The 27,594-nt window shown below is 38.0% G+C and overlaps 1 protein-coding gene across 1 annotated transcript; it reads left to right on the top strand.

Annotated features, from left to right (window-relative positions):
* On the top strand, window positions 1-27,594 carry VAPA (VAMP associated protein A). The gene is made up of 6 exons (XM_079300143.1): window positions 1-282; window positions 16,659-16,811; window positions 19,377-19,480; window positions 21,460-21,540; window positions 23,866-24,042; window positions 24,956-27,594. Exons 1-6 carry the CDS (start codon window positions 207-209, stop codon window positions 25,112-25,114), a joined length of 750 nt encoding a protein of 249 aa, XP_079156269.1. The 5' UTR covers window positions 1-206; the 3' UTR covers window positions 25,115-27,594.

The raw sequence follows: 27,594 nt of genomic DNA, 5'->3' as shown, positions 1-27,594 counted from the left end.
GGGGCGCGCAGCAGCAGCGGCAGTGCCCGCCCTCGGCCCGCGCCCCGCCGGCAGCGCCCGCAGAGCCGCGCCGAGACACCGCCCGCCCGCCGTGAGGGAGCGGCGGCACCGCCAGCCCCCTCCGCCCTCCTCCTTCTCCTCCGCCTTCTCCTCCGCCTCCTCCGCCCTTCCCTCTGCCCCTCCTCCCGCCGGAGCCAGCGAGCGAGATGGCGGCAGCAGGGGCTCTGGCGAAGCACGAGCAGATCTTGGTGCTCGATCCGCCCACCGACCTCAAATTTAAAGGTGAGGAGGGGGGAAGCCGGCGCGGCGGAGGGGAGCGGGGCGGCAGCGGCGGGGTGTCCCGTTTCGCCCGGGCGCCGGGCCGCGGGCGGGCGCCGCGTTCCCCGCTGCCTGCCGCGGGCGGGCCGCGGTGCCGGGCGCTGCCCGCCCGCCGGGGGATGGGGGGCGCCGCCGAGCCGGCGAGCGGGATCGGCCGCCGCCATCTTGGGATCCCGCGGGGATCCGCGGTGCCGGGTGGATCGGCCGCCCCCACCCTGCCCCCGCCCTCCCGCCCGCCGTGTCACCGCTGCGCTCGCGGGCCTGGCCCGGGGACGCGGCTGTCGCTCTCCGGTTGCTGGCGCTGCGGGCTCCCTCTGGCAGCAGCGGCCAGAGGGGCCCTGGAGCGGGCGCTGGAAGCCTTGCGGGGCTCCAGGCTTCACGAGGCTGCCCTAACGTCTGGCCTTGTCCCACTTCTCTCAGGCGTGTCGGGGCCCCGCTCTCCGCGCCGAGCTGGTGCGGCTCTGCGCCGTCAGTGCCCGGCTCCCGGAGCATCCCAGCCCGGCAAAGGGCTCCCCGCCCTTTCCCCTGAGCTGTCATGTCTCAGGGAGGCTGTCGGAACGTAAACAGGGAGCTCGCCTCTTCCCTGGGAATGAGGGAAATGGAATGCGTGCCTTTCGGAAGTTTTATGTGTGCTGTATGTTGCGTGCCGACCGCATGGCTGTGACTGCTGGCGTGCTGCTGTCAAAATAGGTCCTAGCTATAGTGTTCCTATGGTTTTCTCTCCTCATGAATTAGATAGTTGTGAAAGGAAAGGCTCTGTTAGAAGCGAGTGATTGTTGAACCGCAAGGGCATAAAGAAAAGCGTGTCAGAACATGCAGTTTTTGTGATGATATGTTATACCTGTAAGGGGCACTGAGAAGGATCTCAGAATCTTTCAGATGTGGAGTCATCAGTATTAGATTTTCTTTTCTAAAAAAGTAGTTGATATTATGTGAACTTACCTTTTTAAATGTGGTGTCTGGTGTCAGCACATATACTTGCCTAATCCTGTACATTCTTCTGGTTTTTATTTTTAGTAGGCTCGTTTTTCATTGTTTTAGAGGACAGAGTGGAATTTATGATGTTGTAAAAATCTTCCACAGACAACTAGAACAAATTAATATTTGTATTAGAAAAGTACACTGTATTCCCCCAAAATATCTTTGGTCTGGCCCAGCATTTAGAAAAATGAGCAAACTATACTTGTTTTATTGATCCGTCAAATCAATTAAACCCCAAGATCTGTTTAATTATGCATATTAATTTTTTGATAGCTTCAGTTTAATTTTTTTTTAAACTGCACTTTCACACATAGTCAAACCCGTTGCAGGTACTGTCATTTTCACTTGGGTTTTGTGTTGTTAGAATGCTGCTGGTCTGGTTGCACTCACATTTCAGTGTGCTGTGTTCAGAAGATTTATGCCAGAACAGGTTAGGGGAAAATGCATTTTTATTATTATTACTTTTTTTAATTAAAAAATTACTGTGTAATTCAAAGCCTGCAGATGTTGAGATGTTTTTGAGCTAGAACTAAGCTGTATTGGTGTGATATGAAACAGTGTGCTGATAGAATAAATACTAGATTAGAAATTCTGTCTCTGTGAAGCTGTTGTCAGTCAGTAATCTTTATTGTGCTGTGTGTTTATGCACTTTGAGCATGAAATGTGTATTCTTCAGGCATAAAGTTTGGTTTCAGGCTAATGCATATATAAGGAAAATTCCTGTAGAGCAGACTAAGCAAAAACAAAATATGAAGCATAATGAGACTGCAGCATTCTCTATTACTGTACTATTGCAGTCATATACTATAGAAAGTACTATCAATTGAGAGAGCATTGACTGCACTCTCAAGAAATATTTTCTAACTGCTAATTCTTTAGAGTAGTTTAAAAAGGTTTGTGGGTCACAAACTAACCCAGTTCTAAAGTACTGTGTTGAAGAATACAGTATTGGCAGTGGGGAATTCTGAGTGTCACCTTTTAAAAAGTAATTGGTTAGAAAGAGAATATATAACTGAGAATAAGTGTAGCATAGTGTAGGAAAAGCATAAAAATTTGTTAAAATATTAAAACTATGCAAGTTTTTTCAGTGCAGCAGGTTATTGAAAGTTATTTTGCTGGTACAGTCATCCATTTTTATTGTTGCTAATGCTATTGATGCATATGTAACAGAGATCTGGTTTAAGTCTAAATATCTGAATTGAACAAATAGTTTGGTTGGTTTTCTTGCCTTGGGAAGTTATGGATTTACTGACCTTTAGGGTAACAGTGAAATGTGATAGTGTGCCCCTTTACAAACACCTATTTCATTAAAAGGTACATAGTACTTATCTTAAGGAGTTGTTAACAAGGCCTAAAATTAATAATTGCCTGATGAAACTGCTTTTTTAAATTTAATATAACCTAATTTACTATGTCAGCAAAAATAAAGTCTATAGTACATTTATCCTTGAATTTTGTTCAGCATGATCCAAAGGGATTTCTAAAGAACATGTCCTGTGGTAGCTAACACATTATATAGTTCCCTTGGTGTCCAAGATTGCAATCCTGTTTTATAGTGCTTATAGTCCTAGAAATTTCAGACATTAATAGTGTTTGGGTCATGGTTAATTCCCTCTGTCCCCCTTTGGTAGGTAGGTTTCTTGGATTCTAAAAACATTTGGAATATCTTAAGAAAAAACAAAAAACAAGTAAGTATTTTTCATAGTGTTGTGTAAATGTGAGAAGGGTAAAAATTGTACTTAAAAGTGATGAAACAAAGAGGAGTTGATAAACTACATAATACCACTTTCAGACACTCAGTATGGAGCACTGAGAATTTGCAAAATTCTGGTGCCCAGGTACTTCAGCCATATTGCACCTGCAGATTGGCTTTGTTTTCTATTCTAATATATTTTGTTTAACTTCTCAAATCTGAAGTTGTTGGAGTTTATTTAGGACTGGATAGGAAGAATTGAAACACAAGACACTAAAAAGCAACTCATTTGGAAGGTGGAATATCTGCTTCTTACTAACGTCTTCTTTGTGTGACTCATATATGTAATTGTTGGTAGCTCTATTTTAGTGAGGAGTATGGGAATCTGGGGTTGGTGCCCTGTGAGTAAATATGCTTTTAAAGTATTTTATTTTTGTAGCCAGTCATGTAGTTTAATAGCAACATTTGAAGTTTTAAGTTCAAAAATTTGTAGCACTTTTAAGGAAACTCCTTCTTTAAGGCAAAAAAGCCAATTTTGCATGGATTTAAGTCTGTCTTGGATTATGGTCCTTTAAAAAAAAAAAAGCTTTAAAAACCTTCTCTAAATGTTTAAATCAGTCATAAGACAGGCTTCTGCAACACCTAATTGAAAATCAACACTAGTTGATTTGATGAGCTTTGGAAGATTAGTAGACAGTGTTCAGAATTTGAATTTCATGTGATTCAGAGGTGTCTGACTAGCAATACAAAATTATAAAAATGCCTGAATATTCTAAATTGATATGCTTTATTGAAGTTCTTGCTTACAAGTATGTGAGTCCAGTTATATTACCTTTGTAAACATCTCAAAATAATGAGCCACTCTTCCTTTAGCAGACTAAGGGTTGAGTTACTAGGAGAGATCATTGTGACAGAGAATGTTTAATTTCTGATTGCTGTTCTGAATCATGGAACCTGCAATTGTCAGTGTCTAAAATGAGCTATCAGCTGGTGTATGTTCAAATGACTTTTCATACGAGGTGGAGTGCACTTCCCTCAAGTATTGCAGCTTATTCTGAAATGCACATTCCCACAACCTTTTAAATAATACAAAAATATTGCTGTAGATTATTTTGTTATCATTACACTGCTGTTGGTAACACTGAAAGCCATGGGATATGTATTGCTGCAAGTCGAGAAGGTGGAATTTAAAGGCAAAAATAGCTCAATGTTAAATGCATCCTCTGCCCTCAAGGTCTGTTGCCAGAATTGGCCTTTTGGTATAGGCAGAGTTTGAAGTACTTGAATGTGATCTTACTGTATTACTTATGTGTATTTTGATTATGTCGAATTTTATGCCTGTTTTCATCCTCTTCAGAGTACTAGTAAATTTGTGATGTCCCAATTTTCTATGATAGGTTAGGAAAAAGCGTGATTGGGGTGTCAGTTTTCTGGTATCTTCATTCAGGAACATTTTGAAACTAAACAGTGAAGGTATAGAAGGGGAAAACCTGATTGTAAGTGATTACTAATATAGTTGTGACTTTCTGATACTTTGAAATTGTTCCATTTAAGTTAATATTTTTGCTGGCTGAGAATTGCATAATGGCAATAAAATGACTCAGTATTCAACACGTAGTCTGACTTTTTTTTTTTCTTTTAAATACAAGAGTGATTCTTGGCATTGTTTGCTCTTCCTGTATGTATACTTTCATTGTTTCATGGCACAAATGTAGTATTTTTTAGTATTTTAATTTCTTTAAATTATTTGTATTAATGAAAATCGAAGCATAGGATGATTCTTGGGAATATGTTGAGGAAGAATAACGAAGAGAATGTTTTTTACCTGATGTTGCTTATTATTATGTTATACAATCGTCTCTACCACTGTGGTAGACTGCATTAAAAAGTGCCTTGTAAAAAGGGAGTTATATTGATCTGTGAAGTCAGGTGTATTATAGTGTTAGATTATATTTTGGCAGAACTAGTTTGTCATTTGTTTTAAGATTCAGTAATGGAATATTTTCCTGTGAGGAGAGAGGTATACAGCAGTGAAGATTCAGAAGCTTTGTCGTTTACCTGAAATTTATAGGGCTCTGTTTTGCTTAATATTGTTGTTGCTCCAGTAAACAGTGAAACACTATCCAAACCTCATATCTTGTCCTTCTAGTGTGCACCAATGATTATTGATATAAAAGCTTCACCTTTGCATTGTAATTACTATAAAGTGCCTACTCATGCTGCTTGTTGATAGCTTAAGCAGGTGCTCATCTGATCACCACAAGACATTTTTATAAATACTATAAAAACATTATGTATTATACATGAACAGTGTACTATTGTTCAAGGCCAGGTTGAAAAGTAGAAAGTTTGAGAGGATTGAGAGGAGCTGTTTTATTGCATCACTAAGTAGGTCTGAATATTTAGTGCACTGACTGTCCATTGTGGAAATATGAATTGTTCCTGCTTTGGCCTTACCATGGTTTGTGAGCATTTTACTTTCTGACCAACTTCATCTTTGGGAGATGTTTGTTAACCAGATCTTTGTGACTATCAGTCACTAAAGGGTTTTACATGCTTCCCTTATAAGCCATGAATTCAAGTAGAAAAGGTTTCTGAAGAGAACTTACTATATTAAAAGTGGAAAACCAGCCCTGACAATTTAGATAAGTATTACACTTTCCAGTTTGGAAGTTGTCAGTTAACAAAGGCTTGTGGTGTCAGATGAACCTGATTAAGTGAGTGTAAGCTAATGTCTTTAAAAATAAAAAAATCAGCAGAACTACTCTACTAAGATGATTTCTGAGGTGGTATTTCTGAAAATAAAAATGCATAAACACAAGTTAGAATTTTACTAACTTTGTTTTTCTTAAGGTGGTAAGACTTGGGGTATATCTTGGACTCTAGCTTCTCTTGCCTTTTAGTTTGTATAAGGTTATTTCCTGGCATTTAGAATTATTTAGCAATGTAGATGTAATTTAATTTTAGTATTTGAAAGTATTTAGAAATAGATGGTTATGGCAAATAGGTATTTTCTGTTCATTACTATATTAACAAGATTTTGTGAATTAAGATAGTTTGCTGAATATTATCCTGCTGCAGGACTTCGTGTTTAATAACATGGCAGAGGAAGAAAATAAAAAGTAAGTGTTTGCATGAAATTTAAAAGAATAGTCAAATCAGAATTTTTCTCTCCTTTGGTTCTCAAAATGTGGTCTTACTTGGATTAAAATCTTATTCTGACACTTCAGTTCTTGACTTGGTCTGGCCTCAATAGTGAGCAAAGCCTTAGAGGGAAGAATAGAGGCATTGAGGTAGATGGAACATGGAATAAAATGCAGTGTCCCAGGTAGAATGAGGCAGTCTGATCTGAGACCTCTGTCTGTGATATTGGGGATCACCCTGACCCATGTGCAGGGTCACGTGCCCTCGGCCTTGCTGAGCCCCATGAGATTGCCATGGGGCCACCCTCAGTCCTGTCAGGGTGCCAGTGGATGGCATCCCTTCCCTCCAGTGAATCCACTGCATCCCTCACCTGGTGTCACGTGCAGCCTTGCCCAGGGTGACGCCACTGCTGCTGTCATTGTCAGTGTCATTGATGAAGACACGGAGTGATTACTGCTCCCAGTATGCATCCTTGAGGGATACAGATACCACTTGTTGCTGGTTTTCACTTGGACATGCTGGCATTGACTGGAACTCTTTAGACTAATCACCCAGACAATTCCGTGTCCATCTAACAGTCTGTGCATCAAGCCCATTTCTCTTTAATTTAGGGGTAAGAATGTTGGGGGAGACCATATTAAAGGCTGTACAGATGTCCAGGTAGGTGACATGTGTAGCTCTTCCCCTGTCCATTGGTGTCTACCATAGAAGGCCACTAAATTGGTCAGATAAAGTCATGATAAAGCCATGTTTGCTGTCACCAACTCCTTGTCTTCAATACATCTTGATATATTTTTGAGAAAAGTCTGATTTTTCATTAATGACCTTGGTATGGGTGGGAGTGTGCTGGTACAGACAGGTAGTGCAAGGTTAGGAGATGTGATGAATGCAAAAAAAAAATTGAATGTGTGCTAATAATAAAACAATTTCTTAGAAGTGATGGAAAAGAAGTAAAACTAGTGGGTAGTACTTAATCATGGGTTTATTGTGAATGTGACAAGTCATGAAATGGGACAAATACAGGACTGTAATTTTGTAGTGAGGGAAGTATTAATGTCAAGGTTTTTGGCTTTGATGAAGCATCATCTGAATGCATCCCTGGCAACACCTAGTCAGATAAAATGAACCCAAATGGGAATGATGCAAAGACAACTTTATTAACACAAGTGAAGTAGAATAGCTTTAGCTTGTTAATCTTAGCAAAATGAAGACTGAAAGGGGATCTGATTGCTATCTATAAATACATCAGCAAGGTAAGCACCAGGGAAAAGAAAATCTATCTAGACTAACGGATAGGATTGGTGGAAAAATGAATTTACTTCAAGTGACTATGAATGTATTTAGATAATGAGAAACTTAGCTGAATTTGAATCATGTCAGTCTCAACCAACTTTCTAAAAATGATGTGGACAAAAATAGTTTTAAATTCATCAGGTTCCATCATACAAGGTTCTTAGTTTCATGTGGACTTCAGAAGGCTGCTCCTAGGTCACGATTTTACAGTGTTCTTGAAAGTTTGGTAGGACATCAGTGGTCCACAATTGTGTATTTGAGCTAGAGCAGGTATGTTGTGTTACATTTCAAGACCTTAGAATAGCTTGACTGAGATATGCTTAATTTCTTTCCTTTGTTAAAAGGAATATCCATGAATTTAAAAATCATATACATGGGAGTAACTGTTCCATATGTGAAACAAACCTAGTAATTCTAGTCCATAGGGATGTGGTGTTAATTTAACATGTTGTCATGTTTAACACTATGGTGCTAATAAAGCCAGTAAATATAGTAGACCCACAGAAAGTAAAAGCTATTTGGGTTTTTTTACAATTTGAATGCCCACTAACCATCTACCAGGCACGTTCTATGTTATAGCTCAGGTTGAAGCTCCAGGTGCCTGACTGGTCCTGAGAAGTGTGACTGCATTAGTTCAGCTCAGTACTGGGATGTGAAATTGATGAGGAAGTGGAGTTTGTGGTTCTGCCTCAGGTCCTGCCTGATCAACAAGTCTGACTAAATGCAACTTCTGTTTGAAGCAGTTGTTTGTTTACCTGAGTGACTGTAGGAAATGATTGTACTTGGCTTTCAGTGGCTTGGGGAATGGAAACTTGTAGCTTGTGCTTCCAGAGACTGAAAAGTCACCCTGAAACTACAGTGATCTCTTGGTATGTTTGGGAGGCAGTTCAGTTTTGGCTAGATCTGTCTGTAGGAGATTGTAATGTCTGGTATACAAGTCTGTTTTGACCAAGCTTGGTGTCATGAGCTGAGGTTGGATACCATTTAGCAGTCCAACAGCTAAAAATATTTGGTTTGGTTTTTTTTAAAAGAATTTTCTGGGCTTTTGTCCATGCTGGGATACTTAGGAATTTGATTATTTTTAAAGTTACCTTGTTGTACTGTTGGGATTCTGCTTGTAAGGAAACCAGTGAAAACCTCAAGCTTTGGTGGTCTGTTCAATCATTGTGTCTGGCCTCTTCATGGAGCACATTGGGAAAAGTGCAAGGCAAGAGCTTTTGATCAGGTCTTCCATGGAAAGACTGATTTTCTATGTGCCACTGCAGCTGTCTTCTGAGATGATTACAAGTGTTCTGATTACCACTAAAGAGTTTGAAGAGTATCTTGCATGTTGCAATGCAGATGAGTTAGGTGTATCCAATGGGAGATTTCTTCTGCCATGATGCATATGGATTTTAAGCTGCTGGATATTTGAATATATTAAGCAGCACATCTGGGTTTTTCACTGAAACCATTTGTAAGCTAAAGCAGGTTAAATAATCAAGTTTAAAAGGAAAAAGAAAAGGGAAAAGTTACTTGTTTATTGTTCAAATATGCTAGTATTCTGTAAATCTAAGAATCTCTGTAAATATCAAACTCATAAGTTATCCTACCTTATGCAAGCAAAGAGAGTAGTTGCTCCAATAGGAAGGAGCAACTATATAACATAGTCCTTACTGAACTAAATCTATACTGAAAGATTGTATGTATATATTAGTTATTAAGGACTTTTGTGGGGGGGGTAATTAGATCATTTAAATGTTCAAGTTTAGCACCATTGAAATATTTCTACTGTTGTTATTTCAGCAGTTCTTTGGTATGAATATTATACTTTATGATTAGATCCTGGAGACTTTGTCTTACTAGAATTCAGAGCTGCCAATTTTAGTATGCTCTTAATATGTCTCTGGCAAGAGTAACAATGTAATCAACTAAAGCTAATTTACAAGTAAGAAATTGCAATATTATGGAGTTAAGTTTAAGTTAAAAGCATCCCTTTGATATTAGTAACCAGACAGTTCATTAGTGATGGTACTCTTTCAATAGGAAAAATATCAATAGACATACATGACTGACTTGGGCCTAGACTGCTGGATTTTAAAGCTTAAGCTGAATACCAGCAGTAATATCTTTGGATGAAGTTATTCCATGTTCTACCATCTTATTACTGGTGGTGGTGTTTTGTTGTTAAAGCTAAAGAAACCATTGCCCATATTTAACATTAATTGCAGGATAGTCTACATTTAGTCTGTATTTTATCTAATATATAAAGAAAATTATGTTCTCTTGACCAGAATTCCTGGTAATGATCTGTGGCTGTATTTTATCCTTGAGATAGACACTTACTGCATTTTTACTGTGATTTCTTGACTCCTAACAATATTTTGGTCACAAGCTGGGGTGAATAAGAAGTTTTGATCCAGAAAAAATATGTAAGGTAATGTTTTGTCTGCTTTGAAATGTCATTGTGTTGTATTTCTGTCTTTTCTCTGTCAGAATGACAGGCAAAAGGTTTCAGCTCCCATTTCTCTTAGACCAGCCCCAGTAAAGCATGCATGCCAGCGACTGCACAAGCACGCCTCATAAGCTGTGTAGCCATATGCAGGCTCTTCCCCTTTGACAGAGGAAGATGAACTATTTTAGGATTAAAAAATGGTCACTGTCTCAGCATTTTTCAGAAAGAAAAATCTATGATAGACACATCAGCAATGTGAATGCTGACAGCATGTCATCGTGGGGAGCTCAGATAAAATCTGATGTTACCCCTTGTAAACAGTGGTAACCTCGAATCAGCCGTCAGGAATTGTGGACATTGGGTGTGTCAGCTTTCTTATAAAGCCTCTTTTACATTCTATATTTTACATGCAGGTTGAGCATAAAATGCAATTATTTCTTAAGTGCCAGGGTAGAATAAGAAGTGAAGGATTCTGTAATGATGTTCTAATATATGAATATCTTCCTGGGAGCCCTGGTTATTTGTAGGTATAATTAATCTCTCACCTTCATCCACTGATTATTCCTGATCATTCATATCCATGTTTAAGTATTAATCCATGAAACCTAAGCTATTATGCTTCATAGACCATGAATAATTTTAATGTAGGTGATTTGTTAGAGTTGGGATTTTTCTTGGAGAAGATATTTGAATAGTCATGATTCTGGTGTTTCAAGAGGAAGAAGTTATTTATGTTCATTGGAAATGCATGTTATATATTCTCTTCAGATTTTTTTTGTAGAGGTCTGAATATTTATTTCTTAAAATTAATTTATGGAAATAAACAACATTCCACTCACTTTCTTTTGTGTCAGCTATGTCACCTGTGCTTTTCTCAGAAAATTCTGTAAAATTCAATTTTGAGCAATAAAGTGCTTTGTTTATATTTTAGTTTTCTTATCTGACGGGGTAGTTTTGACTTGCTACAGTACACAAGTATTTCTCATTTTTAGATGTCTTCCCTTCAGTACCTCTGGTGGGAGATGATCTGATCAAGGAATATTTAAATAAGCTAGACATAGTAAGTCCAAGGACTCTGGTGGAATGCACACATGATTGCTGAGGAAGCTGGCAGGTGGACAAACAAGCTGAGAGGGGCCTTGTGAAGTTCAACAAAAAGCGCAAAGTCTGGCAGCTGGGGAGGAACAACCGTCCAAGCACCAGTGCAGGTTGGGATCTGACCAGCTGGGAAAGCAGCTTTGCAGAAAGAGCCCTGGGTGTCCTGATGGTCACTGAGTTGACCATGAGCCAGCAATGTGCCCTTGCTACATAGAAGGCCAGTGGTGTCCCAGGCTGCATTAGGAGCAATGTTGCCATCAGGCTGAGGGAGGTGATCCTTTGCCTCTGCTCAGCACTGGTGAGGCCACAGCTGAGTGCTGGGTCCAGTTCTGGGCTCCCCAGTGCCGGAGAGACATTGACATAATGGAGAGAGTCCAGGGAAGGACCAGGAAGATGATGGACTGGAACATCTCTCCTGTGAGGAAACGCTGAGAAAGAGCTGGGGCTACTTCAGCCTGGAAAATGGAAGGCTTGGGAGAATCTTACTGATGTATAAAATACCTGAAGGGAAGGGAGGGGGTAAAGAGGATGGAGATGAGTTCCCATGAGCAGACCAGAGGCAATGGGCACACCATGAAACATGGGAGCTTCTCTCTGAACATGAGAAAACACATCTTTACTCTGAGGGTGACCACATAGTGGCACAGGCTGTCCAGGGAGGCTGTAGAATCTCTATCCTTGAATGTATTCAGAGGCTTCTTGGCCATAGTGCTGGGTGGCTGGCTGGCTCTGGATATTCCTGCTTGAGCAGGGAGTTTGGCCCAGATGACCTCTGGAGGTTCCTTCCAGCCACAGCCATTCTGTGAGTGCTGTGTCAAATGATGGGAAAGAAAAGCAATTAAATTTTGGCCTAATTAAAAAAATTCATATTACATCATACAAATATAGATTCATGGGGCTTTCTTATGTTAACTTACTCTTTCTTTACTCCATTGTTACATTTGGTTTTGGCAGAATGCTGGACAACTTACTCTGTTCCTCTGAGGTGTATCCAAAAGTAACTTTACTTGGTCTCAAAATTTGCATTGACTTGAACTCATTTCTCATTTCTTAGGGCTCAAACTGTCAAATGCAATAAATGAGTTTTCTTTGTCTGCCCAACCTGACTTTATTGTGCACCCAAAGAAAACTACCCTGAGTTTGTTTTAGTTGAGGTGCATTGGAGTGTTTTGTATGTTTCAAGTGCTCTTGGAAATTCAAAAGTGATGCACCAGCTGTGAAAAACCAGCATTCTGCTTAAAATGTATAATCTCCATAGTTTTTGAAGTTAATACTGTAATACATTTTAAGGAGTTTGGATTCCTTTTGCCTCTCTGTGTACTTTTAAAATGTGTACTTACATTGTTTTTAGATGTGTCTGAATGTATCATTTTGCTGTGCCAATTTACAGCTTAAATAAACTTTAATTCAGTGCATGCACTAGAGTATTTTCTGGCAGAGTCTGCTTAGATATTGGCTTTTGCAACAGCTACAGTTCATTGTCTTAAATTGAAGAGGGCAATATGCTTAACATTTAAGCTGTTTCATAAAATGCTGTTGATTTTGCTTAATAATGCATGCTCATTTTTGTACAACTCTACAAGGGATCTGCCTTCTAATCATCAAAGATTCTGTGTAATTTAATACAATTATAATTGCTTCTTATCCAATTTTATGTAGAGGTGATATTTTAAGGTAGGCTTTTTGTGTACATTATGACAGCCTTACTAATTTTGAATGGAGCTTCTTGCTTACCAAATCTGCCCCTTCTCAGAAGTGCTTTGTTTGCTCTGTACTACCAACAGCTGGAAATACTGACATGGGTCTCTCACCTTTCCCAGGAGTATCAAGTCTGTGGAGGTTTATCTAAGCTCTTCCTTCCCACACTGGGAAGAAAGGCATGTTCACATTATCATTTTTTTCCCTGATGTTTGACCATCTCAGATGGTAGAAAAATGGGTTTTGAAGCTGGGTCAGTGAAGGAGAACTGAATCTGAAGTGAAAATAACACCATTGGTGAAAAAGATCTCTATGGGTCCTACCTGTCCAGTAATACCTATATTTTGGTTTTACTGCAGCATAACTGGCAAGCTTGTGACAAGCTGGGAAACTTGGCACTGTTTCAGCAGTAGAAACTGGCTCTGCAGAATCTGTGGCATTTCTTCCTGCCCACTAGTTGCTGTAGTCCAAGCTGTGTAGTTGCCAGAGGCAACCCTGGCACTAATGTTGTGGTGACTGCACTGCAAGATAGCTGAATTAGAAACTCAGCACATAAAGTGTTTGGATATGTCTGGTATTTCTGAGTGTGATTAGGCAGGTGTCTGTCCTTCTTTTCTAAGCCCCTTGTAAATCAAAGTGACAGGAAAACCTGTGGCGTGAATTGTCACTGCTCCATTCGAAACCAGTGGGAACAAACTGGCACTCTCACAACCTTCATTCTGGGAAGATGCTGTAATTGGTGTCTTGAATTCGCTCTTGTAAGAGAGTTGTTGAATTCACTGTCCCCTCTAAAGTAACTCTTGAATTCCAGAGATTATTAGATTGAGATTACAGGTTTATAAAGTAGTGGCCTCTTGCCATTAGACATCATGTTACATTGGTATATAGCCTGAAGATTTTATTAGTGTATTTATAGTGTGTACAGTTAGATGTAAGCTTGTCTGAGATTTAAGTGCTTAAATAAAAATCTGCTTGGACCTGAGTGTTGTGCAAGCAGCAGGTGAGATGCTATTTTTGGGATTATAATGCTGCCCTGATGTAGTTGAATATTTACTGAGATTAAGTGGGTGTGCATTTGTCCATTTTGATGTATGAGTTTGTATCCATCTTTGTAAATTCTTTTCCTTGTTTACCTGCAGTCTGTGTAGTGTTCCAAACATTTCTCCTTCCTGGTTCTTCTGCCCCTGCCCCACATTTTTCCTCAAGAATGGTAATATTTTAGGCTTTTGCACTTAGACTTTTACTGCCAGCTTGTATTTAATTTCCACACTCCTCCAAAGGTAGTGGTGCTTATGTTTGCTTAATAGTGAACTCTAGAATCTTCTTCAGGTGTTGCAGTTTCTTTTTTGAAGGTTATACTAACTCAGATCATGGGGCTCCTCTGAAAGGTACTAGATTTTTTTTTTCCTGATTTACTATCCTTCTGTCTGTTTGTGCCTGTCCCTGCTCAGATCCATGCTTTTGGTTTGCCATTAAGCTACCAAACAGCTGGCTTCTGCAGGAACAGTGAAATTCAGCCATCTTTTCATTTTGTGCAGCAATTTGTTACCACTTACTTATTAAATCTGATGGTTACAAGTCTTGAGAGGCTTTATACAGCTATTTTCTTTAAAGCTTTTAGAATGCAGGTGAAAGGTAAAGCTGTCATAAGCATCCTTTAGACCTTGAAAAAAATTTCAGTCACCTCTGAAAGAAATGTCTGATTATAAAAAATGTCCCCAAGCTAAAAGCTTTTTTTTGTGAAGTATCCAGGAAATGCAAAGGAGGTCACTGCATTCATGTACCTGGGAAAGAGAAGTAGATTTCTTTTAATTATCTGAGGTGCTGAAACTGATAGTGAATATAGGAGTAATTTGAAGAATATTTTGAATCATATCTCATTATTGCACACTTTAGAAAGGCAGGCATGAGGAGACCTTTCATGTCTCAAAAGAAACAGAAAATCTTTTAGTTTAAGAACCAGTTTATCAGTTTATAAATTCACTGTTGCTTTGTCTTGAAACAAGATGGTTTTGAATAGTATAGCTCCTTTTCTTGATGACTGTGCTTTTTGAAATGAGCCTCTGAACTGTGTCTTCCTTTGTGCAGAATGTCCTTAATAGTTGAGAAGATTGAGAAGCAGAGCTCCTTAGGTTACCTAGAGTTGCAATTATAAAAAAAGTAACCCACAAATTTGAAAGCCAGATTCATGGTGCTGTTTGCCTCTGGGCACTGCAAAAGCAGTGGTTATTAGATGACTAATAGCTTAGGTGGTGGTTAGTAAAACTCCCAGAATAACTTCCTCAAAAATGTGTGTGTAGCTTGAAAAAAATGTGTGTTTGGTGTATTATGAGTGTATTACCAGTCTTAGAGTGAGAAGAGTATTCAGCTGCCTGGTTTTAGTTCAGTTTGTGATATGGCTGATGGGAGTTAATTTTGGTTCTCCCTCTATAGGTAAAGACAACTGGATCCTGCAAGAACCATCAAAAGATGAGTGGCAGGAAGCTTCCAAATACTTCTGTAAATCTTGGGGGCTGTGTCAAATTCACCTGGATTGAGAGGATGACTTATTTCATCCACCATATAAAGTCAGATCAAAAGTGAAGTTTCAGACAAGTAATACCAGTTCCTGTTTTGTCAAAAAAACCTCACTGAATGTAAACCTAGCTCACATGTATCTTCATCTATATCTCAGTATTCTGGTTCTCAGTGATTCTCTTTTTAGTCTTTATGTATTTGTATCTTGGTGTTTTGTGATAGGACTTTTAATGCTCTCTCAAAATCAAGTATTTGGAATGAGTTATAATGGCATCAGTCAAATAGTGAGCCCTCTAGTGTAGTAATGTGTTTGATAGTGGGCCGAGCTATTTCCTTCAGAGAAGTGCAGACACCTCTATGGAATAAGGTGTTCGGAAAAGACTTGGCTTCTCTATCTCATGCACTTAGTGGTTTTGCTGTACCTTACAATTGTTTGTATCACTTCTATTTTTCATCCATTTAATCTGAAGTTTGCTTTTGTTTTAATTTTTTAATGGAAAAGTTGTTGTGTTTCCAATACTGTTAGGAATTATTTTGTAGCAATTTAACTTGTAGTTTTAAAGAACTGTAAAGAAGGTTCTTAAAAGTTAATGTACACATGGAATATTCTTGAATAAATTTCATGTTCGTATGAAATACCGTTTTTCTAGAACCCTTGCCGTCTTGCTTTCAGATGACACAAACTTAAGGGAGATTAACCCTGCTCAGAGTGCTATGAACCTTATTTTTTGTGCTGTTACTGTATGGCATTGTGATCACATGAAAGTGATCTCTGCTTTTGCAGCTTGATCTTGAAATGATACCTCTTGTCCAGACTTGGACGGAATTCCCATCCTGAAGGTTTAACATAAATACAGTTTAGAGAGTACACTGCATTGAATATGTAAATGCAGCAACTACTGCTACAATAGCAACTATTTGCTTTTCTGGGGATCAGTTAGAGTACATGCATAAACAGAGTATCGTCTCTCTTGCTATTTTGACTTTAAAAGAGGAGATTGGTCCTGTCAAGTCTACAGGAGCTCAAAAGCCAAGAGAAGTTGAAATCTCAAGAGCAGTGACTATATTTTAGTCTCAGTGTTTTCTTTCTTTGAACAATTGAAAGAGTTCCAAAGGATGTGTTGCTTCTGTTTCTGAAGAACAGTTCAGCAAAATTTACTTTTGCACGTCAGTACCTTCTAGATATTTCAAATATTAAGAATTATTTGGTAAGAATAGAATATTCATATATGAACCACTTGTGCCAGCAGCTTGAGTTTGTTGTAATATTCAGGTATTCTTGATTGCTGTAATGTATGTTGTTATAACTAAAGTGATAGAGCACTCTTTGCATGTGTGTGTATGTGCCTAACAGGTGTATGATTTTACCTGGTTTTAGCAGTTTGTTGGCAACAAAATTTATTTTAAGTTACTTGTACTGTATAAACAGATTTCTTCTCCAGAGATACATGTATATTTAAAAAAGACCAACCTTTTTTTCAGGTCCCTTTACAGATGTAGTAACTACAAATCTTAAACTACGAAATCCATCAGATAGAAAAGTATGCTTCAAAGTGAAGACCACAGCACCTCGTCGATACTGCGTGAGGCCGAACAGTGGAATTATTGACCCAGGATCATCTGTAACTGTTTCAGGTAAAAACAAATATACGCAGTTGGCGGGTTTTGTAAGTGTTTTTAATGCCTTTGATGCAGTTCTCTAATGCTTGATCTTAAAGACTGTTTGAAGTAGGTCAACTTTTAAACACTTTTTGTTTTTAAATAAAAAGGATTCCCCTCATTGGTGTGATGGCAACTTGATGAAGAGCTTGAATGATACATGGGAAAAATCCTCCATATAGAAATACTTGCCTTTGTCACATTTATCTGTGGCTCTCTGAAAGGATGAAAAGCAAATTGAAAATGAGCAGTGACATTAACAGTACCTTTGCCTCAGACTACTATATTAATGTTTGCATACTGAAGGTAGAGAATTTCTTGGCTGCTCTGGTGTGCTTAAAGTATAACATTCATAGTTCATTTCATGTAAGAAAAAATTAGTTTACAGTTGTATCTAGTTGTTCTCAATAAAATGGGAAGACTAGATACTATTTTGCAGATTTCATAAATGATTTTTGTAGGTGATCCTCCTGATCATTTTGTGATAGCATCTCTAGAATAAGGGGAATTCGAGCTGTAGAGATCTCCTAGGTTCTAGAAAACTGATTGTTTTAGAACCCTTGGAGAACTGTGTAGCCAAGCAAAAGGGAAATCATGGAGCAATCCTCAGAGCTTTTCAGATTCACATTCTTACACCCTTTGGTAAGTATAAAGAAGCTGGAGAACTATCTGCAGGTGATATGTTCAAATGATGCAAAGAAGAATGCAAGAAAAGGTTGTGATTGATTAAAACCTTAGAGTAACTTTCCTTGTAGGAGTTTTCTAATCTAATATGATCTGTAGAATGGGGCCCTTTAAAACTTCATTATTGCTTACCATGGGCAATCCAGCATCTGGGCTCATGAGGTACTTATTCACTGACGTGAGGATGAAAAATCATTTTACTGAGAATTGATTTAAAATTCAGGTAGTCAAAAACGTCTTTATTTCCATCTTAATATAACTTCCAGCCCCTTTTCCTTGGTTGCATGTTTGATGTGGTATCTGGGATTTTTTTTCTGGGTAGTTCAGTATCACAGTCAAGATCTTGCTGGCATTTCTCTTCAGGGAATTGAATAGATTGAGGGGTTACATCCTGTGTGTTTTCATAGTTGCGAATCATCCTTTTAAAGTTTTAAATATTTTGGTTTTTTAAATGAGTCAGTACTGGAGCTGTAAACAGTATTGTGGCTTCAGGATCTCCAATAAAGGGAAACAATGTCACACTGCTTGAGTCTTCAGTTGGTGTTGCAGGAAGTCTTTGATGTGCCTATTTCTGTATTACTGGATTCTCATGCAGTTATTCAGCTACAGTGACCTCAAGATGTTTTCAAGTGCAGTAGTTTAGTAACAGTGATTCCACAGTGCTTTTCAGAAGTAAGTTCTCTTCCCCAAAGTGTCAGCTTCATCTTTTTGTTTTTAGGCATATAATTTCTTTTGGGTCATTTGCTAAGATAAGTGCGCAGCTTATTTTTCTAGTGACCCACTTTATCTCATCAGTCTCTCAACTGAATGTTTTCAGTGCTGAGTCATCTTTCATATAATTAAAAATAGATTTCTCTCACATTGTTGTGCAGAGAGAAATAACTATAGGATACTGTGGGCTGAAACTCTTCTGTTCAAAATTGAATGTTGAAGCAGTCTTATCTGTCTTCAGGCTGTTTAATGCATCATGCTGATTCAGAGCCAAGCCAGTTTTTAAATTCATTGTTGGAGATGCAATTTGACAGTCACTTTAAGGAAGTCTACTGACATTTTTTAATAATTTATCACTTTTCAATTGTGAATCACTAAGTACACTACAGCCATGTTTTTGCATTTTTTCCAAAAATAAAAATTCTGTAAAGCTTGTTTTTTTTTCCTTAAATGCCCTAAATTTTCTATTTATTGCCCTGTCATATATTGTTTGTTGTTAACTTGTTAACAGCAATTGCTTGTTATTGTTTTTTTTCATAATATAGCATGTTATTCTTCTTTCTTCACAGCTTGTTACTATTATTTCTTTATGTTTTTCCTTCTGCTTTTGCATTTTTCTAGCTGTATCAGTATCTCTGCCATAGCTTTTTCATTGCTATAAAATAGGTGCATATACAGATAATTGCTACAGGACTCCATGTAATTTTTCTTATATTTTTCTGAAACTGCTTCTGCTTCTCTTTGTTTTGTACAAAGATATACTGACTTGGAATTCCCATACTGTGGAAGACATAAATAGCCAAACAATTTATCTCTCCAGTTCGCTGAGTCCTCATCCTCCAGTAGATCAAGTTGCAAGTCTACCCCCACATACACATATTAAGATGTAATGTTTTTTCAGTCTCTTTTACAGGATCTCTTTGTTCATATTTGTATATGAAATGTCTTTTCCTATAGTAGTTCCAGAAATAATCATGTTGGCAAGACCAGACTCTGACCTCTCAGTCCCTTTTTCTACAGTGTGTGCACTGCCTTTGTATTTTAACTTTCAGTGTCTGTTCAATGAAGAATAAATCTGAAGTGGATAGCATGCTTGCTGTAGTGATTAGCTGAAGAATCACAGTTGTATTTTTTCCTTTGGAACAGTAATGCTGCAGCCTTTTGACTATGACCCAAATGAGAAGAGTAAACACAAGTTTATGGTACAAACAACCTATGCACCACCAAATATTACAGATATGGAGGCAGTGGTAAGTAAAAATGGAATAAAATGGCTGTTTGTTTTTTTCCTTAAAAAATCAGGCTTAACTATAAATGATCCATGTTTTTGCAATTTCTTTTTGAAGAATAATTGGGTTTTCTCTGAACATGTGTGACTTAAAATGTGATTCAGAGTTTAAAATTAAATACAAGGTCAGTTCTTAGAACTTGCCTGTAGTGATTAGCCTAGAGGTTATTGAATGGAAATAGTAATGAGTCTTAGATAAGGTCAGTTCAGTGTTAAAATATGGGCATATTATAGCTTTATATGCAGCTAATTTGAAAGGCATAAACAGATTGAATTTGAAGGAATCAGGAGTATATTCAAACAACAAGCCTGAAGCTGTATGAAAATGGGTTCATTTGGTATGAAAAGTGTTTAAGTAAAGTGCTGAACGGGATTAAACGTTTTTAAACATGAATTAAAACATTTTCAAGACTAACTTGTGTCTCCCTACAAGATACCAAGTTAAGGTACCAAACTAAACACAGCACAAATTATAGATTTATTTTGTTTTAAAAGATCACATTATAGCTTTGCTTCTTAGCTGGGTTGGTCTGATGCAAGATCCAGAGAGAAGACATGTAGGTTTTTGCTTGTTAATTCAGAAGTAAGGTGCCTGTTTCTGATTTTGCTGGCTGTCAGCAGTAGGAATAAAGCCCTCAGTTGTCAGAACGTGCCTTTTAGGGTATATGTGGACTCACATAAGTATGTCTTAAGGTGGAGGTCAATGTTGCACATGCTTCTAACTCTACAAACTATTTTAAGGAATGCCTGGGCTTACACAGGTGTGTTTGATGTTCACTCAAGGCAGAGAAGGAGAGGGGAAACAAAGGATAAATATGAGATTTTATAAATTGCTGAAATCCAGGAGACCTTTTCAGGTCTGGGCTCTGTTACTTTGTACGAAGGCAAAGACTACTGTGGCATCACTTCACTGGAAGCAGTGGAAAACCTTCTAGATTTTGTGAAGCTTTGGAGGCATGAAAGTTAACATCTGTCTGCCTTTTTGAACTGGTTTGTTTTTGTTCATATGCTCTAGTAGCTCTTGGTTGTGTGGTAAATGAAGCATGCCTATTTGGTGAGGATATAAAAACCAACTTCAGAAATACCTTTCAAATAACTGCTTTCTTAGTGAGTTCAGGTACAGAATACTGAGAAACATCTTGTAGAAAATCACTAACTGTAGTTAGAAGTTACTGTATAACTACTGTTGCTGGAAAAAATAGGAAGGATGTTACGAAATATCTCAATATTTGAATCTGTAACATCTATAAGGTAACAGTAGAGGAACTATTAGAAAAAATGGTGCAGACTTTAGAGCAGTCTCTGAGCCGAAGAGTTTAAGGCAACTACATGAAGTACATGCTTTGAAAGTTAATTGTCAGTTGAGTAGAAAGATTCCATTATAATTTAGTTACTTTGAAAAATTCTCTAGGCTCAAATTGTCACATGGTATGCAGTAAAAGGAGAAAGTGGTTTAACGCCTAAAATTTGAAGAACTAAATAAATTTACTCCTAGGAATTTACACGTGTAGAGTCACTAATAGGTGTCTTTCAATCTTTTATTTAAAATTAGTGCTTCCAAGATGGGATACAAGAAGTACATTTATTGAGGCATAATAGGGCTAGAACTTTCTGCTCAAACTGACTGAGATGCTGCTTGTTTCTCATTGTGTGTCACTGTATTGTTCCCTCCCTATTTCATACAAACCTCTGATGGATCCATCCTTGCATTCAGTTTATTCTCTTTCATTTCCAGACTTGAGTAACCATTTCTAGCTTTTGTTACTTCACAGCAGTGAGTGTGAACAAAAAGCATTGTTCATAAGCAAGTCTGAAAATTGCAGGGAGGGTAAGCACAGTATTCAGCTGTATAGGAAGCCAGTGCTAAGAGCACGCTTATGAACTGTTGAAATGTTTGCATGAGTCCAGCATGTTAAGTAATTGTATTAATTGTTTTCTTAGTGGAAAGAAGCGAAACCTGATGAGTTAATGGACTCCAAATTGAGATGTGTGTTTGAAATGCCCAACGAGAATGATAAACTGGTAAGTAAGGAATAAGGAACTGTCATACATTGACTTGTAGGATCTCACAGAAATGTCAGGGTTTTCTTAACCTATTTGATTTAATGATTAAATGAATTGATGGAATTTGTGCTAAATTAGAAGGAGGGATATTCATTGTATAACTTTTTAAAGATTCATAGAATCATGGAACATCCCAGGTTTTAAGGGACCTCGAAATAATATCTGGTCCAAGATCTTGTCCAAAAGGGAAGACTCTGTCAAACCACATCTTTAAAAACTCCAGCAAAACTCCAGTGCCAAAAAGCTATCTTTTTTGTTATTTTTATACGTTTTAGTTTTCAGATACAATCTCAGTTTAATCTTGGGGGCAAGGGGATGTAGGGGATTGCTTTGTGGTCTGTGGGTTTTTTGGTTGGTTTGTTGTTTTTTCTTTCTTTTTGGTAAAGGATAATTTATGAGATGAAGGTGTGAGCTTCCTAAGTGTGTGTTGAACAGTAAAAGCATAAAGGTTGAGCATTTATTATTGGGGCACTTAGTTATCTATTTTCTGGGTTTAATTTTAGAAAGTGTTTAGTGTAGGTAGAGAAATGTAATGGTTTATACAAACTACCTCCTTTTGTACTTTCTTCTAAGAAACTGTCCCTAGGGACAGAGGAGTTTACTCTTTAATTAAAAAGTCAGCTCTTTACAGCCACTCTAAAGAGGCTTTAGGCCCTTTTAGGTCCAGCTCTTTAAGGCCATTTTTCTTGGAGTGCAAGAGCTCTCCATCCTGAGATGTAATAAATTAAGGAAGGCAGGCCAGAAAATGGCACAGCTTAGCAAGGATCTGCTCCTTGCATTGAGGAGTAAGAAGGCAATGCACAGCCAGTGGAACCTGGGACATGTGACTTGGGACATACAGGGGTATGGTTTGGGGGTGTGTAGGAAGACTAAGACACATGTGAAATGGGATATGGCAGGGGATGTGAAGGGACTCCATAAATACAGAGTATATCAGAAAAGAAAGGACAAGGAAAGTGAACTCCACTGATAAACAAGAAAGGAGAATTGGTGACAACAAATATGGAGAAGGCTGAGGTACTCAGTGAGTTCTTTGCCTCAATCTTCACTGGCAGTCAGGCTTGCCATGTCTTGGGGGTTCTCATGGTTGAAAAGCTGGACATGAATCTACAGTGTGTGTCATAGCCCAGAAAGCCAGTTGCATCTGGGACTGCATCACAAGAAATGTGGCCGGCGGGTCAAGGGAAGAGATCCTCCCCCCCCTTCTCTGCCGTTGTGAGACCTCATCTGAAGTCCTGAGTCCAGATCTGGGCTCCCCAGCATAAGAAGCATGTGGACCTGTTGGAGCAAGTCTGGAGGAGGGCCACGAAGATGCTCAGAGGGCTGGAACATCTCTCCTATCAAGACAGGCAGAGAGAGCTGGGATTGTTCAGCTTGTAGAAGAGAAGTCTTCATGGACACCTCATTGCAGCAACTTATAACACAGATAGTTACTAATAGCACAAGGGGGAATGATTTTAAACTAAAAGAGGAAAGATTTGGGTTAGATGTTTGGAGGAAAATCTTTACTCAGTAGGTCGTGAGGCACTGGAACAGGTTGCCCAGAGAAATTGTGGATGCCCCATCCCTGAAGGTGTTCAAGGCTCTGTTGGATTAGGCTTTGAGCAATCTGATCTGGTGAAAATTGTCCCTGCCCATAGTGGGTGGGGTTTGGAACTAGATCTTTGAGGTTCCTTCTAGCTCAAACTATTATATGATTGTGTGATTTTGAGCAAAGCTGTGGGAATTAGGTTGTTAATTTTAATATTGTTCTTTTCACAGCTTTTTGTGGCTTTTCAAAATTTGTAATGTGTGTTTCAGATGCTGTGAGACTTAAATTTTGTGTTTGTGCAGCACTTTATTTTCCTTCACTAAAAGGTATTATAAGTGCAAAACATCTGTATCACACATACTTGATAGGATTTTATGACATGACCTGTTTTAGTTTTACTTTTTGTTTCTTACTATTGTAGGGTTACTTTCTTGCTTTTATTTTCCCCTCCCCAAGTTCAAATGCTCTGAGGTGTATTTTATGCTCACTTTGGGATGCCTCCTGGGTCAGTGTTAAGCAGCTAAAGTATTAATTTTTGTCTCAGCAGAGTGTAGTACCAGGTAAACAGTGCAATCTTCTCTTGCTTTTTTAATACTTGAGCTAATCAGAATTGCACTATCAGTGTGTCTGTTCAGCTTACTGTAAATATAAACCTCATTGAACTGCTTTAGTAGCTTCATTGTTTCTTTTTTAAGCTGTGGATGATTTTTCTCTAGGTAAGTAAATTCTCAAATCATTCTTGATGTTTGTAGAATGATATAGATGCAAGCAAATCCGCCCCAGTACTGAACACATCTAAGCAGGATGGACCGATGCCAAAACCACATAGTGTTTCACTTAATGACACTGAAACAAGGAAGCTCGTGGAGGAGTGCAAAAGACTTCAGGCAGAGATTATGAAGCTGACAGATGAAAATCGGCACCTGAGAGTAAGTTCTGTATCCACATTTATACTGAAGAGGCTTCACTCTTCTTGATTGAAAGGTCTGGTTTGTAATTAGGCTAAAAGATGTATGTTCCAGCAGGTAGATAAAGCTGTTAGAAGGTCAAGATTGATTCATAATATGACTGTACCACTCTGTATATAATGTATATTTTGAACTTGTCAGTGATTGAAACTTTGTGATTGTCATGCATGAGACATTGAAGCTACCTAATTTTCTTCTTAAATGAAGTGGTCCTATTTAAAATGATCCTAGTTACTTCAAGTCTAAGTCGAAGCTTTTTAAAAGTGCTGTTTTATTTTTCATTCATAATGAGTGAGATCCAGAGCAGTAACATTCTATATTACAAACAGCTAGTGAATAAGAGCAGTTGTTTGGCCGGAGGAGGTAAGCAAACACTACTTGCTTGTACCTTTATGTAAAGGTGTCATTTCAGTGACCTGTAGCTAGTTGATACATAACTTTATATGTCTTTTCTGTGTATTTGCTTTTGAAACAGTTCTGACAACTTCATTGGCCATGGTAGCCTTTGTAAGACCCATTAAATAATATGGTATCTCACACATGTTGTTCTGATGACCTTGACACTAAACAAAGCAGATGTTTCTTCTTAACAATAAGGAGTTACTGCTATTTAATTTGACAGATATTAAGGAAAAGCAGAATGCTTCATTTGGCCTAGCAAGATTTTTGGTATATTTGGTATATTTTTTATTTAAAATAATGGTTTTCTATGTTCATGTTTGGATTTTGGTGTGATATATGTTGTATGTGTTGAGGGGTTTTTTTTAAACTTAATTTAAATATTCACCAGTAAATATGGCCTTTTGAGTTCAGTTTTTACTATCCTAATGATGTATTTATGGTGTTTTCCATCTGGTTTTTTTCCTCCCTTCAGGATGAAGGCTTGAGGCTCAGAAAGGTAGCGCACTCGGATAAATCTGGATCACCAACAGCTTTGGCCCTCAGAGATAATGGCTCTAATTCTCTTCCTTCACTTCTTGTTGTAATTGCAGCCATTTTCATTGGATTCTTTCTAGGGAAGTTCATCTTGTAGAAAGAATTAAGTGAGAGAAGCATGCAAAACTGCAGCTTCCTTTTTTTTTGGTTTTTTTTTTTTTTTTTTGTTTTCTCTTGGCCAGAAAAAGGTTTGTTTACCTACCACATCATGGGTAGTACGGCCTGAGTGGCTGTTTTTGTGTACAGCATCATAACAGGCTTGGCCTTTAATGATCTCGCACGGTTAGAAAACACAATCTGAAAAGACAAACTGTTCAGCTGCTGGACAAAATTGTACATTCAGTCATCAATAGCAGGTATCTGTTGCACAGTCAGTCCTTTATGAAAATTCATAAATAAAGAATTGTTCTTTCTTTCTGTGGTTTTAATAAGAATTCAAAAATTGTTCAGAGTCTTGTAAATGTTATTTTAATAATCCTTTAAAATTTTATCTGTTGCTGTTACCTCTTGACAAATGATTTATTAGATTGCTAATCCCACTCATTCAGGAATATGACAAGAGGTATTATGGGGGAAATGGTGCCTCTTACTGTGTAAATTTTCTCCTTACCTTACTTTGCTAATATCATGGCAGAATTTCTTTCTTATTCCTTGTGAGGCATTGTTGAGAGTTCTTCATCCTTAACAGTCCTGTCCCATAATATTTAACATGACAAAAGAAATAAAATTGTTAACAGATTTTTCTGCTGGGTAGCCTGTTTGTGTGTGTCGTGCTTTTAGAGGGGATTCTTAACAAGTTCATTGTACATGGTAATTTGCTACTTGTAACAAATGGCTATTTTGAAGTTTATTTGCTTAAGTCTCTGGCTTTGACTGTTGCAATTGAAGTTTGGGAAAAAAAAAAAAAAAAGGGTTTCCATTCCATTTGTTAAAAAAGCCTGTTTTCTGGCTGCTTTTAGCTACAAAGAGGATGGTTATCAAACTTGTTTTGGGACAAAATAATTTGAATATCCAGCAGGTGCAAATGCCAGACATGAATGTTGTCGATATATTAACAATTTGCTTGGATTGTGCAGGAGTGTAGCAATCAACCTTCTGTTCCATCTTTGGATCTTCTGGGTGTCTTCCAGGAGTCAGCATTATTCTTTGATTTCTTAAGGGTACTTGATTCACATATTAACTTACTCAATTTATAATTCTGTCCTAGCAGATATTAAAAAATGCAAGTTGAATCATTCAGACACCCGTAGTGAATTCCATGATGCAGAAGAGTTGATGTTTGCTGAGTTGTTCACCTTTTGCTCAGTTGCTCACCTTTGGGAAATAAAAATAATTTTATGCAACTCTTGGCAGATTACCTGTTTTAACCATGTATTGCTAAGTTTTAAAAAATGCATTTTTGGGGTCTGAAATGCTTCCCTGCACTTAATCTTACGTCTTGCCTCATCTCTGAATATGTCATAAATACAAGCAGTAGTATTGAAGCAAAATATTATCTGTACTTCTGAGTAAGCATAATCCAGTACAGGGAATTACTTGTAAACCTGAGAAATTCTGGAAGAGGTATACTCCTGTAAGCAAAATTGTGTATACTCTTGGACAGCTTGACTTGATGTGGTGCAGCTAAGTGTGTTAGACCTTGGTATATGCACACCTTATGTAGCTGAGAAAAATGTTCTGGGAAAGATGTACATTATCTTGGTTGCCTTTAATTTCTAGTGCTTTTTTAAAAAAAAATTATATCATGTTCTGTCATAGCTCTCTGTGATAAACTTTTTTTATAAAATCTTGCACATGTACAAGGAAGATGATGGAGAAAATGCAAATACTGCTTATCTTTTCACTTTAGCATGCAAGCACTGATGTTTCCAATTACTTGTTCCAGTGTCTGCATTGAAGTCTCCTTCCATCCCAGTGACTGGAAAAAACTATGTTAAGGTTTTGATTATTTTGGTTCCGCTGGTTCAGAATGGTGTATTTCTTCTGATTTTTTTTTTCTCTAACAGAACATTTCCACATCAAACTTTCATAGCCTGTTCCAAACTGATTACGTGGAAAATAACGAAAGCAATATTGTGCAGGATGTAGTTTGCTTCAGACAGAGCAGTCATTCCTGCGTTGAAGGGAGAAAAACCAAACAAAACCCTCTGGAAGATGTTAAAATGTTTACAGCATGGTATATGGGGGTTTTCAAAGGTGCTAGTGCTTAGAGGACTTTAAACCAGAAAAATAAGTCATTGCTCAATGCAGCTGACTCAGGTTTTGATATCTGGCAGCAGAAATGTGGTAAAAGTTATGATAAAATCAGAATGAAAACTTTTTTTCATAAATAAGAAAACAGTTGATGATAAAACTTTGGTCATGGTTTAAGTGATGTTTTCAGGGTGAAAGTGTACAGCGAGCGCTCTTGTAACCAGAGTTCTCAGTAGTGCTCTAAGGTTTCCCGTAATCCCTTCATAGCTGTATATAAAATGTAATGCTAAAACTATTTTGCTCTCAGGAGTCACTTTGGATGAGATCAACTGTATTCAGTGAATTATGTAATATGGATTAAATTGTTTGTCTTTGTTCCTGAAA

The sequence above is a fragment of the Erithacus rubecula genome, assembly GCF_903797595.1.
Source record: "Erithacus rubecula genome assembly, chromosome: 3".
NCBI classification, from domain to species: Eukaryota; Metazoa; Chordata; class Aves; order Passeriformes; family Muscicapidae; genus Erithacus; species Erithacus rubecula.
This window is presented reverse-complemented; position numbering and strand designations above follow the sequence as displayed.

Coding starts and splice junctions, on each gene's coding strand:
- VAPA (XM_079300143.1), top strand. CDS start 207: ATGGCGGCAGCAGGGGCTCTGGCGAAGCACGAGCAGATCTTGGTGCTC. Junction 21,541..23,865: donor CCAACGAGAATGATAAACTG/GTAAGTAAGGAA, acceptor TGATGTTTGTAG/AATGATATAGATGCAAGCAA. Junction 24,043..24,955: donor ATGAAAATCGGCACCTGAGA/GTAAGTTCTGTA, acceptor TCCTCCCTTCAG/GATGAAGGCTTGAGGCTCAG.